This window comes from Fringilla coelebs, assembly GCF_963513975.1.
Source record: "Fringilla coelebs genome assembly, chromosome: 21".
Classification (NCBI taxonomy): domain Eukaryota; kingdom Metazoa; phylum Chordata; class Aves; order Passeriformes; family Fringillidae; genus Fringilla; species Fringilla coelebs.
In genome coordinates this window covers 8823732-8841390 of record NC_140047.1, presented here as the reverse complement: position 1 = coordinate 8841390, position 17659 = coordinate 8823732, and the positions used below count along the sequence as shown (strand labels likewise).

The following is a 17659-nucleotide window of genomic DNA, read 5'->3' as shown; positions in this document are numbered from 1 at the left end:
AGCTCAGTGCCAGTCTTGCTGCTTGAAACAGTTTTCTGCCACACAGAAAATGGGGTCAGAAAATTGGTTTGGGGCACATCAAGAGCCATTTTTGATGGGGAAAAATCCCCTGGCTCAGCAACAGCCATGCACAGGTCATGTCTGATCTGTGTGTGTGTCTGGGAGAAAAGCCTGTGGGGAGGAAGGCCACAGCTACATTGTGTGCAACCTATATTTGATATATGATCCATCTGTCTGCATTCTGAGGTCTGTATGTGTCAAATGTGGTGACACTCCTTCCTGTGCATTCCTCAGAACATCCCAGCAGCTCTGAGCAGCCCACCTGAGCAATTCCTACACCCCACCAGACATACTTCAGCTCCAGCCTTTCCTCCTTCCCTCCCTGCACAGGGCAAAGCCGGAGCTCCCAGCAGGGCACTGCCCTGCAGGATGTCCCTCTGGCTGCTCCTGCACTTTGAGGGCAGCATTCAGCCCTGTCACCATTTGCCACAGGCCAGGAGCACCCATCTGCAGGGCCCTGAGGTGACTGTCCCCCCACCACAGGCACAGTTCCCCTCACAGCTCCCAGTACCCTGCAGAAATTACTGCGTTCTTAATTTGGACCCAGTCCTCCCAGGGATGTCTGTGTGACAGAGAATCCGTCCCAAAAAAATTACATGGGAAATGAAGTCTCCTTTTCTGTTTGGCTAAACGTCTGCCAGCCTGTTCTAATTTACCCAGCCAGGTTGATTTGCAACTTTCAATTTTCCATCGGTTGGCTGTGACCAGGACACTGGGAAAATTTAGCACTTGAGTTCACCCAACTCCTGCATTTCAAAATATCCCAGCCCGAGACATGCAGGAGAAAACCCTTTCCGTTTTGGAACAACCAGGAGGGAAAAGTCTGAACACGAGAGGTTTTAAAAGCATCGAATTATTTCACATTGAAAACGCCAGAGCAGCCTGGGTCCCTGCGAGCCCCAGCATCCCCCAGCCCCGGGGATGGGCAGGAGGTGGCACCCCAGGAGATGCCATCCCTGGGTGACCTCACAGCCCGTCCTGCTGCAGGGATGCCCTAGGCTGGAGGAGGAATGCCAGAGGGTGGGAATGCTGATCTGGGGGAGCCGGCAGCAGGCGAGACACATTCAGTCTGTGCTTCACCAAAAGTTCATCAAAGCCAAAGGATTTTTTTTTTAAATATACTTTTTTTTTTTTTTTATGAAACAGTTGAGATGACTCAGCGGTTTCTGACGCAATCCCCGTTTCATCGGAAAATTCCTAACCAGCTCCTAGTGGCAACTGATTGCTCCCATAAATCACAGTGTTATCCCTGGCCGCGGCAGCGCGGCTCACACAGCCCCGGCCCGGCCCCGTGAAATCAGCAGGAGCGATGCCATCGCCTCGATGGGAGCCGAACCAGCCCCGAAAACAAACTGCAGCAGAGAGCAGATCCAAAACACGAGTTTTGCATCAGCCAAACCCCGCAGCTTCAACTCCTGCCACCCCAAAACCCCGGGGACGGCAGCGTCCCCAAAGCCCCGGGGCTGCTGCCGCAGGTACGGCATTAATCACGGCTGGCCAGGCTCAGACAACAGCGGGTTTTATCTCCCGGTTTTTGGCAGGAGCGTTAGAAATGATTTGCAGATGTTATTTACTGCTTTTGGGCTCACAGTAAATTGAGACAAGATGCACCTGCATGGACAGCGAGAGCCTTTCCCACCCGGGACGGTCACTGAGGGCTCGTGTTGGACTTTCCCAGGGAAATTTAGGATTTGGATGAGAGTCCCTTATCCAGCTCTGCTCTCTGCATCCTGCACTTGGGCGAGGCAGAGCAGCAATCCGTGCGCTGGGCATTCACTCCTGCCACTGCCCCAGGACACGGTGGGTGCCTGCCCAGAGCAGCCACCCTGGGGGACACAGAGCAGCCACCCCGGGGGACACAGGACAGCCCTGCCCCAGGAGGCTGCCAGGCTTTCCCACCCCAAACCGGTGCCGTGCAGAATTCAGAGTGCAAAAAACCCCAAAGCAGCGACAGACGCTCCAAAATAACCTCCTCCAGTCGGGGGAGCGCTGCCGGCGGCTGGCTGCTGGTTTGGCCAGAGAAGTGCCTTTGGAGGAAAGGAGTTTCCTTGGCTGAAAGGAGTTCAACAGAGAGCTGGGCTGGGCACTGGGGCTGCTGGCAGGAGCCAGGGATGCTCAGCTGAGAGGACAAGCTTGGGGTTCTGCAGGACACTTTTCCATCCTGACCCAAGCACCAGCCTTGGACCTGCTGGAGCTGACACCCAGCCCCCCTGAGCCCCAAGCACATCCCTGGAACGAGCCCTCCATGAACTCTGTATGGCAGAACCTGCTCTTGGTGAGCCACAGCCATGGGTATGGAGCTCCAGCACCACTTTCCCAGCCAGATCAGCCTTTTCTTGGCACAGCAGATGTGGTGGCTCTGCTGTAGCCAGGCTCCCCAAAATGCATGCCCAGCTCCAGGAGTATGAATGTAGCCAGGAGCCTGTTGGCCCAGGGCCTCCCAGCAGCTCCATTTTCCCCCAGGGATGAGACAACTGATTGGTTTTCTTCTTTTTTCATCCTGACTGCAGAACTGATGCATTTGTTTGACACTTCTGCAGTTGTTTCCAGCCCAGACTGGTGTGGCATGGGCAGATGAAAGCTGTACCCTGAGCGTGTGAGGTCCCTGCACGACCAGAACTTCACCAAGGGGATCAAAGCCCCCCAAAAAGCCCCTGGCAGCCAAGAGCTGCAGCTGTGGCCCACCACTGGGTAAGTAAAAGAAGCAAGAGGAGACCAAAAGAAGAGTTCTTTAGAGGCAGAAGTGTTCTTTAGTCCCTTGCAGAGTGACCTGCGGCACAGTGTTGGGCAAGGCAGCTCATCCCTGCGTGTCCCCACACGCTGGGCATGGGGTTGATTTATGTCATCTTGGCGTGAGGGTTTGCAAAATGTTGAGTCAAACTGAACCAGCCAAAGCCACCGAGCTGCTCCCACCATCAGATTCCTGTGAAAAATATCTCTGGGCAGTTTGAAAGCCACAAGTGACCGCAGTGAACCCAGGTATGGTGGTGGCTGTGGAGTTTCAGTGGTTTCAAGAGCCTCTTTTTTCTGTGCAGACTTCAATCTCACCTGTCCCCAAAGGTTGCACATTCCTGCAAAAACCTGGAGGAGCTTCCAGGCAAGTCAAGCTCAGTTCAAAATTTTAGCTATTCGAAGATTGGAGGAAAAAAAAAGTACAAAGGCTTTTCTTTGAATGGAATGAGTCTGCCATGGAAGTGGAGCAGTATTGTGCTGAGGGCCATCAGCTATGCAGCCCTGCCAACCACAGGCATTCAAAATCCGTGAGTCAGACTCCCCAAAAACCCTAAGACTGGTTTCATTCCCTTTTTGGATTTCGAGCCTTGAAGCATCACAGCTTCAAGCATTTCTCTGCAGAAAATGACATTTTTTTGACCAACAGGGTGAGAGCTGAGACCCTCAACGTCGTTACTGGGCTCCAGAAGTTATGACTGTAAAAAAAACCCATTAAACACCATGAAATGAGCAATAAACCCCTGCACTGCCTCCATGAATTTGGAAGTGGGGGGCCACCCCAGGGTGTCCCAAAGGTAGGAGCGATGGAAAGCTGGTGACAAGAAATCAGATATCCTTATCATTAATGGTGACATGCTTGTCATGGGCCATGACAGGGCTGAGAGGAAAGGGAAGAGTGAAAAAACCCTAAGGAAAACAGCAGCAGGAATACCTGAGAGCAATATGCATAATAGGTTTATTCAACAGGGAGACAGGAAGGGGGATTTTTTTAAGGGTAAGTATTCAGCTAAAGCTGCCTCAAATGGGGCAGGCCTTAAGGAGAATGGATATTTTAAGTGGCAATTTATTCCACTAATAAAATGAGGAGGATGCAGGTGCTTTGGCAGGGCTGGACCTGGTGATCAGAGCTGGGGCTGCAGCAGTGGCTGAGCCCAGCTGGTGGCTCTGCCTTTATGGGGCTCCTTTCCCTGGTGCCAGGGCTGTGTCTGGGCTCCAGCTGGCCTGAAAGTGTTCCCCACATCAGGATCTCACCCCCAGCCCTGATCAGAGGCAGAGGTGTTTTATCCAGGTGTTGCTGCCACCCCTTCTCCAGCTAGGCAGGAAAGGGCTCGTGCCCGTGGGCTGCTCCACTCCTGCACCAGGTGCTTCCGCACCAGGAGCATTCTTGATCAAAAAAAAGGCAGGAAATCTTCACAGACTGGATGGTGCCGTGCTGGCCACATTGCTCAGGGCTCCTCAGGGCTCTGCCACATCAACCTGCTGAGACCAGGCCACCATCCAGCCTCTCACCATCAGAATGCACCAGCTGAAGTGCTGTGGGATGAACAATTAAACCCAGAAGTAATGGGAGTGGTAAAAACCACTTTGTAGCATCACAGTCCTTCGAAGTGCAACCCCAGGTAGAACTGCAGCTTCACTCTTTGTTTTGAGGTCATTATCACCAATATTTCCAGCCTGGCACAGGCTGGTGACAATCAACAGAGCAAGTTTCAATTCTGACCCAGTCTACACCACAGGCAGATGAAAGATCATCCCATACTTACCCCAAGGAGAAAATACTCTCAATACTCTCAGCTGGCACAGCCCCCTCAGCCCCTGTTCCAACACACACTGCTTTCAAACCATCACCCTCATATTAAAAATGAAACAAAACTCTCTGTGTCTCTTTCCTCCACTGCAATGTCTGAGTTGAAAGGGTAGAAGTGCTTGCAGCAAGCCATGGTTAATGTTACCCTGGAAGGATCCAGGACAGCATACCAGAACCTGGGTTTGGCATCTGGGAGCCACTTTTCAGCCATATATATCACCGTTCCTGCGTGCACGCCGATCCACACGAAATTAGCCCTGTGGAATGCAGATTTTAAAATTCCCTTTCCAGCAGGGCTTAAACTCAGGAGCTAAAATTTGCTCTTTCTCCATTTCCTACCTGTTTAGGAAAGAAGGAACAAAGTCCTGGCCCTTTGTTTTTTGGGTTCCTTCCCGGGAAGGTTTGCCCAACCCACGTCTGCACCGCGGTGTTCGCCGTGAACAAAGACCTTTTAAGCAGCAGCAGCTCCTGCCAGGAGCTCACCACCTGCCTGCCCCTCTCCTCCCCATTTATTTTGGGGGCTCTTTTTCAATAATAGCTGAAACATGTGTGCAACCTGATGGGAGATTTTTTTTTCCCCCCATGCCTACAGCGCTGGCAGAAACCCAACCACCAGCCCAGGGTGTGCAGCTGGGAGAAAAAAAAAAAAAAAAAGAATAAAACCCCAACAACCTGTGGAATGTTTTCTTGCTCCTGAGAGCTCCAGCACTTCCCTGCTTGGGGAGTGCCTGCCATGGCTGGCACTTGCTGCATCCAGCAGCCAACGGGGTTTCCTTCCCAGTGGAAGCCAGCTGGATTTTGGGCAAAGGCTGGGGGTGAGGGGGATGTATTTAACAACTGCCTGATGGTATTTTTCACCTGATGCCATTTGCCTTGTGCACAACCACCACCCTTGCCAATTCTTTCTGCACAACTGCTGTGTCCTCACAAGTGCTGTGGGGGCTGCTTTGCACCCAGACATGGAGGTTTGCCCTCAGCAGCAGGTTTGGAGCTGTGCTTTCGCCTCTCTCACATCCATCCCATGGCCACAAAAGCAGGGCAGATGATGTTTTCATAGCCAGAGATCCAGAGTGGTTTGTGCAATCCCCTCTTAACCCCAAATCTGCTCAGAACCCCCCTGAGGACAAGCCCTGCTGTGCCCCGTGGCACTGTCCCTGGACCAAGCAGATCATGAACAAAGAATAATGGATTCATCTGAGGATATGGCCCAAAAAAGGAGCAGGGTACTTTGGGCTGTGCTGGAGCTCTGCTTTCACCTCAGGGCTGGACACCTGGGGAGCATCAGGGTATTTATGTGCTGGCTTGGAGGGATTCATTTCCACAGTAAATAGGGGCACCAGGGTTTTTTCAGTATTTATTGGTCAAGATTCAGTTTTGCAGAGTTTTGTGGTAAGTTTATAGCCTGCCCAGGCAGGAGGGCGGCTGGAGATGTGGTGTGGGCAGCATCCCACAGAGGGATGATGCCTGCAGCCAGCCAGGGAATGTGGATGGTTCCTGCAGTATCAGCTAAAAACGGGAGCCCTACCCAGCTCCTCTGAGCCCCGGGGAAGGCTCTCGGCACAGAGTCAATGCTTTAATGCCATTCCCTGCACACACACACACAAACACACACACACACCCCTCACTCCCCCTCCAGAGCCCTTCCCAACGTCCTGCAGTGGTTTAAAGAGGATTTTTTTTATCCGTGCGTGCCTGTCTTTGCTCCAGACCCCCTCCCGGGGGACAGGCGAGCCCATCCTATCAGCCCTGGAGCTGGTGGCTGCTATCAGAGCTCCCACCCTCCTCCCCAAAGCCGCAGCCACAAAGGCGCTTGCTCAAGCGGAGCATTCCTGCTCCCCGTGTCCCGGGAACAGCTGTGCCGAAAGGATGCCGAGAATCCCTGCGAGGCTCCAAGGAAAAGATATTAACGCAGGGGGGGAGCAGCAGCGATATAATAAAAAGTCATAATAAAAGAGAGAACCACTGAGTGGATTAGCAGCCCAAACGCCGCTTGGCTTTTGGTTTCCTTTCCTCCAGCCTTTCTGCGCCGCACGACAACCCGCTCGAATTCCTCCAGCCCGGAGACGCTCGGCTCCTGAATTTCAGACAGAACTCCTGGAGGTGGCCAGGCTGCAAAGGCTGAGGGCATGGCTGGGAAATGGGACTGACTGAACTCCACGGAGGGCACGTAGGCGCTGGCAGCAGGCGTTGGGTGCTCCGTCACATCAGCTCCCCCACGTCTGCACCCACCCCAGGTGGGGAAATACAAGGCAGGTCTGGAGCTTGGTGTGTGTTTCTCAAGTGCACAAAGGTCGTAGGATACATCCCACTGTTTTAAAAAAAACCCCTGCCACATACCAGCCCTTCCTTTGTGGAAGTGCAGAGCAGAGAATAATAAAATAGTGCAAGGGATCTACAGGGATCACCGAGTTCAGCTCCTGACCCAACACAGGACAGTCCCAGGTCCTATCCCAGGCCCCCAGAGAGGACAGATCAGTCCCCTCCCCTTTGTGAGGAAAGAAGATGGATTTTCCCTGCTGGACTGCTCCAGCAGCACTGACCAGGATGTAGGGTTGGGATGTCCCCATGAGGAGCGAGCAAACCCAGAGTCTGAGCTCACCCACTCTGTACCCAAATCCAACACCCAGCACAAGGCATGCAAGGACAACATTCCCTTTCCCTCCTCTTTTAGAAACACCCAGGACAGTTTTGGGGGCACAGAGCATCTGCTGCCCGGAGCCACCGGCTGTGTCAGGAATTCAGGATGAGACAGCAGCGAGGGCTGTACCGGTGGCAGCTGTTCCCTGCCCGCAGCCCTCCTGCCACCAGGGCATTTAAATTTTAAAGCACACTCCCCACTCCTTCCTCCACCATTCCTGCCCAGCTCACAGGAGCTGCTGGCCCACCAGGCACCCATGGGTTCGCTGGTGGCCAAGCTCCTCCTGCCCACCCTCAGCTCCTTGGTCTTCCTCCCCACCATCAGCATCGCGGCCAAGCGGCGTTTCCACATGGAAGCCATGGTTTACTTCTTCACCATGTTCTTTGTGGCGGTAAGAGGTTCTCAATTTCCCCTCTCCTTGCATGTTTTATCCTCCCTAACGCCTCTGAGAAGCTGGTTCACCCAAGAGCAGCCAGCACAACCCCTAAAATATTCTTTTCCAGTTATTTCCCACCGTGTGTGGTGCTGAGCAGCTGATTCTCAGTTTAGGATGTCCTACAGTGTGGCCTTACAGAGATTTAGTGATGTTTTATGACTGAGATTAGGGAGAAGGTCTGGGTGCAAAGAGCCTTGACTGATTTGCAATGCTTTGGAGCTGGCTTTTCTCTTTGTTTTACAGCTGCTAAGTGGCCATGCTGAATTTAGGCTTTAAATTGCCTCCAGAATCTCTTGCTCTGCCTCTGTCATTTTAGCCAAAAGCACATAGTAGTCAAATTATTGATTTTGCAATTGCCAGCTGGGGAAGGGAGCAATGCTGGAGTCAGGGGAGTTTCTGCACTGGTAAAGGAGAGACTAAAGCAGGCTGAAATATAATAATTATTAACCCTTTGTGGGTTGAAATGTGTCTTTTATCAGGCTCTGGTCTTCCTTTGTGTGGAAATAACTAGTGAAGAAATGTCTGTACGTATATAAAATATTCCAACTCCTGCTTCCAGCCATGTGCTGCCCTGGGCTTTGTATCCCTGCTAAGTGACTCCATACAGTCACCAGCTGAGCACCCAAAGCAGCATTCCCACTGGGAAAAAATCTCCTGTTTGACTACATTTCAATGATCTGCTAAAGAATATGAAGGAAACAGCTCAGCAACTCAGCTGATGTTGCATTTCCCACTAACCCCCATCCATCTCGAGGCATCTCATGAGGGCTGGCACATTCCTTGTACAGAGAAACTGAGGCAGGGAGTAGAGAAAGGATCTTCCCAGTGTGAAAAGCTCTTCCACATGGCTCAGAATCAGGCTGGTCTCCTATTAAGGATCCACAGAACATCCTTGACCATTTGAGCTGATTAAAGCACAATGCAAGGGAAGAAATTCTGCCAGTTCTATAAAAACTACAGGAGCAGTTAATATGAAAACATCCCTGAGCCCCCCACCCCAGCTCCCCAGGGAAGCCAGACATCTACAATTTCATTTTGCACTGGGTCTGTGTCTGCTCCACCTCCCCAAGAAGTCAGTAGGAAAATTGGCACAGGTTTCGATGGGAGGTGGAACAGGTCCTCTCCAAAGAGATTGAAGGAGCAAAATCTCCCTGAGTGGGGAAGGGAAAGAAGGGAAAGGAGGAGAGGCAGCTGCCAGCATGGTGGGGAGGGGGTTGGAAGGGCAGCAGCTGCTGCTGTTGCATTTTTTGTAGCATCCCACTCCTCCTCCAGCAGGAGAGCTGAGCAGAGCAGTGAAAGCACATGGCCGTGGCAGACAAGTGCCAGGAACACGCTCTGCCTTCCACCCTTTCTTCCCCCCGGGCTCCAGACTCCCCAAGCCCAATCTCAAGCAGGGAGAAGAGTTACAGCCGTGGTGCAATCTTTTCTAGAAGCTGCAGCCAGCCAGAGGGCTCACAGCAATTCCCATTATAAATTATATCAGCATCCCCACCGGGCCGTGGCAGCGAGCAGCGTTCCAAGGGCGCCCGGCCAAGTGGAGCAGGGACTTCTTCAGGAACAGCAGAGCTCCCTGGTGCTGCCACTGCAAAACCTGCAGGGCTGAGGGCTGGCAGGAAAGGGAGAGAGCCAGGCAAGCACTGGGAGCATTCCTCTGATTGCACTGGAAAAGGTCTCTTGGAGTGGTCTGCGTTTATCTTGCATGACAATGGGGTTTTTTGCAAATAACCTAATCAATGAGTTAATGGGCAGGAACTGGCTGTTTTTAAGGGAATGCACTAATGAGTGAATTCCCCAGCATTCAGTCTGGCCATATAAACCCTGTTTAGCCTGGACAGTGACCTGGCATCCATACACATTTCATCAGGACACTCATTCTGAATTGTTTTACAAGAATCTTTCGCAATTAAAACCACAACCCCAGAGTCCTCCTTCTGCTGGAGAGGCCGTCCCCCAGCGCCCAGCTCAAAGCAGCTTGGTCATCAGATTGCAAATTCTGGCCAAGAGGCAAATTAAAGCCTGTCTTAGTTTGCACTAAGAGAGAAGAATGCTGATTCTTGGGCAATTTGCAACCAGGAATGATGACATTATCACTCAAATATATTCGTTACTGCATATCAGTGATCCTGCTGTAGTTGACACTGTTCTGGCCTGGCTGGCCATCCTCTCAGCAGCTACACTATTTCAAACCAGTTGATAAGAGCCTTTGCCTTACTGGTATGTGGGTAAGAAACTGGTTTTCTAACATTTTTTTTCTTTTTGAATAGTTTTACCACGTTTGTGACGGCCCTGGGTTATCAGTGCTGTGCTTTATGCGCTATGACATCCTGGAGTACTTCAGCATCTACGGAACAGCCCTGTCCATCTGGGTGTCCCTGATGGGTAAGAACTGCTCTGCTGTGGCTCCTGAAAGCTGCAGGAAGGGCTGGATTTGTCAGGATGGGACAGTCTGATTTGGCTGATGGGACAGTCATTGGGGACAGCCCCAGAAATGCTGCTCGCTCTGAGCTCCACCCGAGCTGCCACTGAAATCATCCTTTGTGGAAGTCAGTCAGTGCTCTGGATTAATCCAGTTTTGTATCAAAACCTTGGAAAGTCTTTGCAATTGGTGGGGTCCAGACAGGGAACTGTCCTGAGTGGTGGCTGGGGATGTTTTGGTCCAGGAGAGGAAGAGCTGTGGCACCCACTGGTGCTGTTGGTCAGGTGTTCCTCTGCCTGCACCAGCTCTCACACATGTCCTCTGCTTCAAATGACAGTAACACACTGGCAGCCTTGTGTTGCAGCTCAAGACTAAGAGATGACTGACTCTGAAACCTTATATACCAAGGAATCTCCCATTTCTCCTCATTTTCCCCATACCAGGCCCATCAGCTTGTCTTGCCTCACTTAGGGGCATTAAGAAATGCAGAATCTCCCACTTCCCTTGGTACATGAGAATCAAAGTGGTTCAGTCAAAACAAATATAACTTCCTGGTTTATCAAAAGCCTGGTCTGGTCTGATGGGAATAGTAGATTTGCTTAGAAAAAGCAGAAATTTATTTCACTTCCTTTTTACTATAAATCCCACCCCTTGCCCTGTTATTCAGTTTTCCTTTCCCCACATTTGCTTCACTCTCTTTTTCCTCATTTTGTTCCTTATTTGCCACTGAAACAAAATATAATAGAAACAGAAAAAAATACAAGGATGACAAAAAGTTCAAACAATCATTTTCCCATTTTGTCACCATGAGTTTTGGAAAGATGTGAGTATTGATGGCAGGAGAAGGCAGCAGGGTCAGGGGAGAAAGGTGTTCCAACAAACAAAGGTTTTGCTCAAAAATTTGGCCCATTTCTAACCAGTGCCCACTCCAGACAGAGTTCCCATTTCTCCCCATGAGAAGCTGAAGTCAGCACTCCAATGTACAGCCCCAAAATGACCACAGGATTTTCCCCTCTGCTCCCTCCAGAGATGGTGCAGGACTTCCAGCAAGGATGGGGTTCCTGTAGCCTCAGAGCCCAGCACAAGCAGGGCTAACACCCCTCAGCTGGGCAAATTCATCCTGTGGGGTTGCAGGAGCACCCCCACTTCGAGGGCATGCAACAGGATAAATTTACCATGCAGGGAAAAATATGTGGGGAAAATATTACCCTTAGAAATGGCTCTGTCCCACCAAAATGTGAGTCCCAAGGGGGCTCCCCCACTGCCCAGGGCACCTCAGTGCTCTCTCCGCTCAGCTAGAAAAGGAAACGAGGCAAATGATTTCCAAAGGGCATTTTCAGTGGATAACAGCAGTGTCAGGGTAGGTCAGAGATGATCCAGACACTTTGGCTCCTTGCAGCAAAATTCAACTTGATTGCTTCATTACTGCGTTCAGAAACCTCGCAAAAAAATACAAATCCTGGACTCGGAGGTTTAAAATATTGACCCTCTGGGAAACAACAGAGATTAACATGCGGACATTATCCCTTAGCCAAACTCCCTATAAAAGCACGATCCAAGGACATGGAAGGTGTGGTGACTGAAGCCCAGGGAAGCCTCTCACTGTGGCTTGTAAAGCCCCAGTGCACATGTGCGGACGCAGACCCTCGGGCAAACTTCCCGGAATGCAAATCCAGGACAGCCATAACACAGCTGTGCAAGCTGGAAAAGCATGGAGCCCACTGGGATCCATAACTTTTATCAGTTATTACCCCATTCTGTGCTAAACAAAAGCCTCTAATAATTTACTCACACTGGCGACTTCCAGCTTGCAAAGCCCGGGCAGGTGCCGGCGTGGCCGGGCAGCTGGGACCCCATGGCATCAGTGGGGGAGTTCCACTGCTCTGGGGTGGTGGAGCCTGTGCCAGAAGGAGCTGGCAAGTTTGGGAAGGCTGGAGATACAGGATGAACCCAAGAGCTGATTGTAGGCTTGCAGGGCATGAGGGTTTTTGCAGTTACTTGTGAATTCTGGGGCAAGGAAAAGGGGAATCATAGAGTGGTTTAAAGTGGGAAGGGATTTTAAAGATCATCTTGTTCCACCCCCTGCCATGGACAGGGACACCTTCCACTATGCCAGGTTGATCCAAGCCCTATCCAACCTGGCCTGGAACACTTCCAGGGATGGGGCAGCCGTAGATCCTCTGGGTAAGGAATCTCCTTTATGCTCCTCCATGCAACACTGAAATAAAACTTCAACAATCATCTCCTGGCCCCACCACTCAGATGCCTCAGGATGGTTTGCTTTGCCCCATGTGCCTCAGTTTCCCTAGCAGAGTGACATGAGAAGAGCAAACAAGACAGAGCTGCAACCCTGGGCTGGGGAGGAGAGACCCCAGGAAGGCTTTAGGGGAGCAGCTGAAAAAGGGGCGCTGTGAGCTGGTGCTCCCTGTTCTTTGTCCCTCAGCCCTGGCAGAGTTTGACGAGCCCAAGAGATCGACCTTCATCATGTTTGGTGTCCTCACCATCGCCGTGAGGATCTACCACGACCGCTGGGGCTACGGCGTCTACTCGGGCCCCATCGGGACGGCCGTGCTGGTGATCACGGTCAGATGGGTACGTGGGGCAGGGATGGGCTCTGGGGGATGCCCCTGGTGGGCAAAGGGCTGGCTGAACCCATGCCAGTGATTTCCTCCTCAAGATGCAGCTCTCAGTCTCACAGTGATTTCTCCTTTAACCTGAGCAGAAGGCAGACAGCAGCCCTTGTGATAAATGCCAGATTCGATCGGTCTGAGCAATCTACCACATCTGCTGGCCCTGCATTTCTAATCAGGAGGAACGTATTTATGGAGTTTTTACAGCTACTCAGAGGCAGAGGGATCTGGTAAACTGCCCCAGATCTGGGGAAGATGTGGATAAAACCACGGTGATAAAGTGGGGAGGAATCTGTCTGCCGTCTGCCTGAATCCAGCTGGGACAGTTGGGCACAATGCTGCAGTCTGTGCCCCACTGTGCTGTGGACCCAGCTGGGAGTGAGGTGGGGAAGCCACTGCAGGAGTGGGCAAGGAGGGATGGGATAAAAATTGCAGAAAGATGATGCCAAACATCATGGAAATACAGTGGTGCAAGCCCCAATTATAAACTGTCACTAAGACAGCAGCTAAAAGCAAGTGACCACCATGGGGAGGGGTTGGGCAAGGAGGAGAACAAGGCATGGGAGCACCCTGCATCCTTCAGTCTGCAGATGCTGGGCTGGGATCTGCTCTCCCACAGCTAGGTTTGTGAGGGCACACACTCCCTGAGCCGGCTTTGGGGCTGAATATTTAAAAAAACAATGTTATTACATGGAATGAGGGTGGAGCAGCCAGCTAAATCCAGGTGAATCCACTCGGTGTGCTCTCTCCTCCCTCCCAGCTGCAGAAGATGAAGGAGAAGAAAGGGCTCTATCCTGACAAGAGTGTCTACACCCAACAGATCGGTCCTGGCTTCTGTTTCGGGGCGCTGGCGCTGATGCTGAGGTTCTTCTTTGAGGTACCTGTGTGACACTCACCCTCCCTGACTCTACAAGGTGTGAGGGACATCACCAAGAGAGGGACAGCCCCACTCCACCACTGGGCTGCATCCAGCCTTGCACAAACCCAGCTCAGGCGTGGCATGCTGGGGATAAGGGTCCCTCCGTGCTTGTCCCCATCCCCTGATCCATTCAGAGCAGGTGTGACAGCGAGTGGCACACAGGGTAATGCTCTGTCTCTTCTCCCCCCTTCAGTGAGTGACAAGGACAGGGATGTGCTTTCCTCAAGCACACGTGGTGCTCAGAATGGCTTTGTCAAGTGCGAGCAGGGTTTTTTGGAAACTGGGCACGGGTGACTTAAGGACACCTCACAGCGACGCGGCAGGGACTGGATCCAACCCAGGCACGGCCGGATCCAGAGCTGGCTCACGCCAAAGAAAAGACTCTCAGTGACTCCCAGGGGCACTTGATGCTGTGTTTATATCCTTCTCCTCCTGCTGCTGGCCAGTCCCCCCATCCTGCTGGGAAGGGTCCCGCCGGGCAGGCGATAACCCCCCGACACAGCTGCCGGCCGTGCCTGCGCTCAGCCCCGCCGTTACGGCTGCTCTGTGCTTTGGGAGCTGCGAGATACAACCTCACAGGCATCCCCAAGGATTATTTTTCAAAGCATTTAGTAATTGCAAATTCTAGCAGAACATAAAAATGTCACTTAGCAGAAGCCGCCTCCCCGCGCGCCCCGGCCTCGCCGCCGCGTCCTTTGCGGGGTAATGAAACACTTCATTCAAGAATCGGGAAATGTGCAAATTAGAACGTGTTAAATCCCCTTTGCTTTAGGGTTCTTTTTTCACTGGAAATCCTTTCTTCTCTGACAGCAAAGGGAGGCAGAAGGTTCAGGAATCTTTTTTATCCCCTTCCTTTTGGCTACTTGTAGAAATGTAATGTCGCGCGCCTCACTGCTGCTCCCGCTTCTCACGGCGCTCTCCCTGCCCGCAGGAGTGGGATTACACCTACGTGCACAGCTTCTACCACTGTGCCCTGGCCATGGCCCTCGTGCTGCTGCTGCCCAAGGAGAACAAGAAGGCTGGGAGTGCTGGGACCCCTGCCAGGCTGGACTGCTCCACGCTCTGCTGCTGCGTCTGAGCCCCCAGGCAGGCCGGGCACACGTGTTCCTGCCCCTGGGTGATGGAGGGCTACAGGCAAAAGGAAAATGCCTGCCTGCTGGGTTGTCCTCTGGCATCTTTTCCCACCAGCTCCGTGCCCACTCTGGGATTTTCTCCCCTGGGAAGTTTCCTGGGTAACCTGGTCTAGCGGAAGGTGTCCCTGCCCATGGCAGGGGCATTGAAACAAGATGGGCTTTAAGGTCCCTCCCAAACCATCCTGTGATTCACCTTCCCATCATCAGCCCTAGCAAAGCTTGCACTTCCAGTTTGGTACATATCCATATTCTCCCTGGAGAAGCCCTCAGCTGGGCTGTCACCTGTCCCCTGCCCCAGGAGAGCCCTGCTCTCCCAGGCCATGTCACCTCCTCCTGGGCTGTCCCATGCACTGAGCTGGCGGGACCCAAGCTGTCCCCTCCGTGCAGGTTTGCCCAGCCCGTGCACACAAAGCTTGGTTTGCAACACCCAATTAACAGAACCCGTATTTTTTGTGAGATATTAACTATTTTATTTATGCATTCTCTTGATGTAAATAATATATACTAACAAAGACCTTGCCAGTGTGCAATGCCAGCGTTTCTTCAGCGGGGTGGGAAACTTTCCAGCTCCACTCAGCTCAGTCGAGGGCAGATGCCAATTCCACAGCAGAGTTCTGGGCACGGCCACCACAGCCCCTCAAACCTGGAGGGACCTGCAACACTGGGCACTTTGTCCTTGCAGACCTGCAGGCACAGGCAGCAGGTGCCTCATTGGTATGGAAAGTACATGGAAAATGAGAGGCAGAGAAAAGAAGCTCCTGGAGGGAGGGGGGAGGGCTGTAAGCCTATAACATCTCCTCTAACAGACTATTTACTATAGCAGAAGTGTATGATTTATTTAGACTGTCTGGGAAAAAGGCCAAGACTATATGTCATGGACAATTAGAGCAGTATTGATATACAGAGATGTCCACAGAAAGCCCACATTAAGCCTGGGTTCCTCTGGAAGAGAAATCCACCCCAGTCATTCATCAGAGCAACTTCCTGCGACGGGGCAACAACCAAAACTGAATGAGCTTCCAACAAAAATAGAAATGAATTATGAACCCCCAAGCATCCAAGAGTCACTGGCAAGCAGTGGCACAGCTGATGCAGCTGCATGCAGAGGCTGAGCTAGCAGAGAGCTTTCAAAGGGTTCCCCAGCACCTAACCCAACCTAAACCACACAGCTCCTTTCCTTCCCAGCATCCAGCCCCCAGGATGTTTACAAGATGCTCTCAGGGTTTGCGTGCAAGGCTTTCCTTGTTGCTTGCATGCTGCTGGGACTCTCTGCCATGTGAGGGCTGCTCAGGGTGGCCCCAAAAATCAGGCCCAAGTGCTCTGATTTGGAGTGAAAGAAGTAGCTCAGCACTGCCTGCAAGAGATGCTTCTGAGGGTGCACAGCAGCTTCCTGAGGGGTCACCCCCATGGGCATCCCAGGGCCACGCTGGCTCTTCCTGGGTGTTTGTCACCAAAATGCAAACACTCAACACTGACCCTCCCCAGGATCCTGCCCAGCAGTACCAGCAGCCTCCCTCGCTCACTGCAGCCACTGATCGGAGCCTCCTTCACCCCAGCAGCTCGTTTTGGGACTGTTTGGTCCCTCCTGGGCTGCAGGGAGAGGCACAGCCCTGCAGCAAGCCCTGGGGACATGGGCACTGTGAGCACGGTGAGAGCCGTGAGGGGATCCAGTGCTGGGAGGAGGGCACTGGGTGACCACAACACCCAGCTGGGGCTGAGCATGAGGGACCAAAAGTTGGCAAACCCCATGTAAACATGGAGGGCCCTTTACCTGAGGAGCATCTGAGTAGATAAAACCTCCTGCTCCCACCTGCCACATATTCTGCTGCAAAAACAAAAAACCCAAATTTTCTTGCGCACAGCAAAAGGTTTGCTTTGTCCCCTCCTCTCCCTGCTGACGCCCAGGGCGGTGCTCCAGCTCTGCCAAGCATCCATCCCTTCAGCCAGCACCCAGCCTTGGGGCTGACACACACCTGGGCACACCCACAGGGTCCCTGCCCTGGCACCAGCCCCGAGCTGATGGCAGCACCTGGCGCCCCAACACCAGAGGAAGGTGCAGGGCTGGATCCACTACCCCAGGCAGGATATCCCCTGCAGCACCAATGCAGGGAAATATTATAAACATCTACAGCAACGTAGACAAAACAGTCTCTTGTAACCTTTTAGCGCTGCCGAGAGCTTTGCCTGTAAGAGCTCTTGAGCCCCTGCCAAAAATCCTGGCTGTTTTCATAAGAGTAGGTGTTTTCGTCTAAGGTGCAGTCTGAGTGCTGTGACCTTTGTCATGTCTGCTACTGAAATTTCCTGCTTCTCTGTTATTCTCTTCTTTGGTAAGACGATATGAAACCCAAAACTTTTATTGCCCCTTTTAAAGTGTCTTTATAGCTCCCCGTCTACTTCATATACTGTCTTACTCTTCAATGCTGGGATATTACTTATGGGATCCGGGCTTGATGCTGCAAAAGGCATTTGGGTTTCACAAAGCCCAAACCGCCAGGGCTTTTTTAAGATCAGCCAGAGGGGGGAAGAAAAAAAAAAGGCAGAAAAAAGGAAAAAAAGGAATGAGAGGGGAGGGACCGGGCTTTCCGCTCCGGAGGCATCGGCATCTGCTAGCAGTGCAGTCTCCCCCGCCTCTGCCAGGCCTCCCCGGGCACAAAACCCAAAATTTGCTTTGTGTCTGGGTCAGCATGGGGTGCCCACGGAGCCCGTGGGGATGGCATTGCACAGCATCTCTGCCCCTGCCAGCTGTGCCCCGGAGCTGGCAGCTCAGATGTGGCCGGACAGCACAGCTGGTGCCAAGCCCGGTGTGCAGCAGCTGGGGCACATCTGCCCTGGAGCTGCACTGGGGGAGGCCAGCCCTGCTTGGGGGGCTCCCATGCACCCCATTTCC

At 52.4% G+C, this 17659-nt stretch overlaps 1 protein-coding gene across 1 annotated transcript; it reads left to right on the top strand.

Annotated features, from left to right (window-relative positions):
• Positions 1–7494: 7494 nt before the first annotated feature.
• On the top strand, positions 7495–14717 carry MYMK (myomaker, myoblast fusion factor; the record flags this gene model as incomplete). The annotated part of the gene is made up of 5 exons (XM_084219792.1): positions 7495–7629; positions 9939–10053; positions 12534–12682; positions 13481–13597; positions 14571–14717. 5 exons carry the CDS (start codon positions 7495–7497, stop codon positions 14715–14717), a joined length of 663 nt encoding a protein of 220 aa, XP_084075918.1.
• Positions 14718–17659: the final 2942 nt, after the last annotated feature.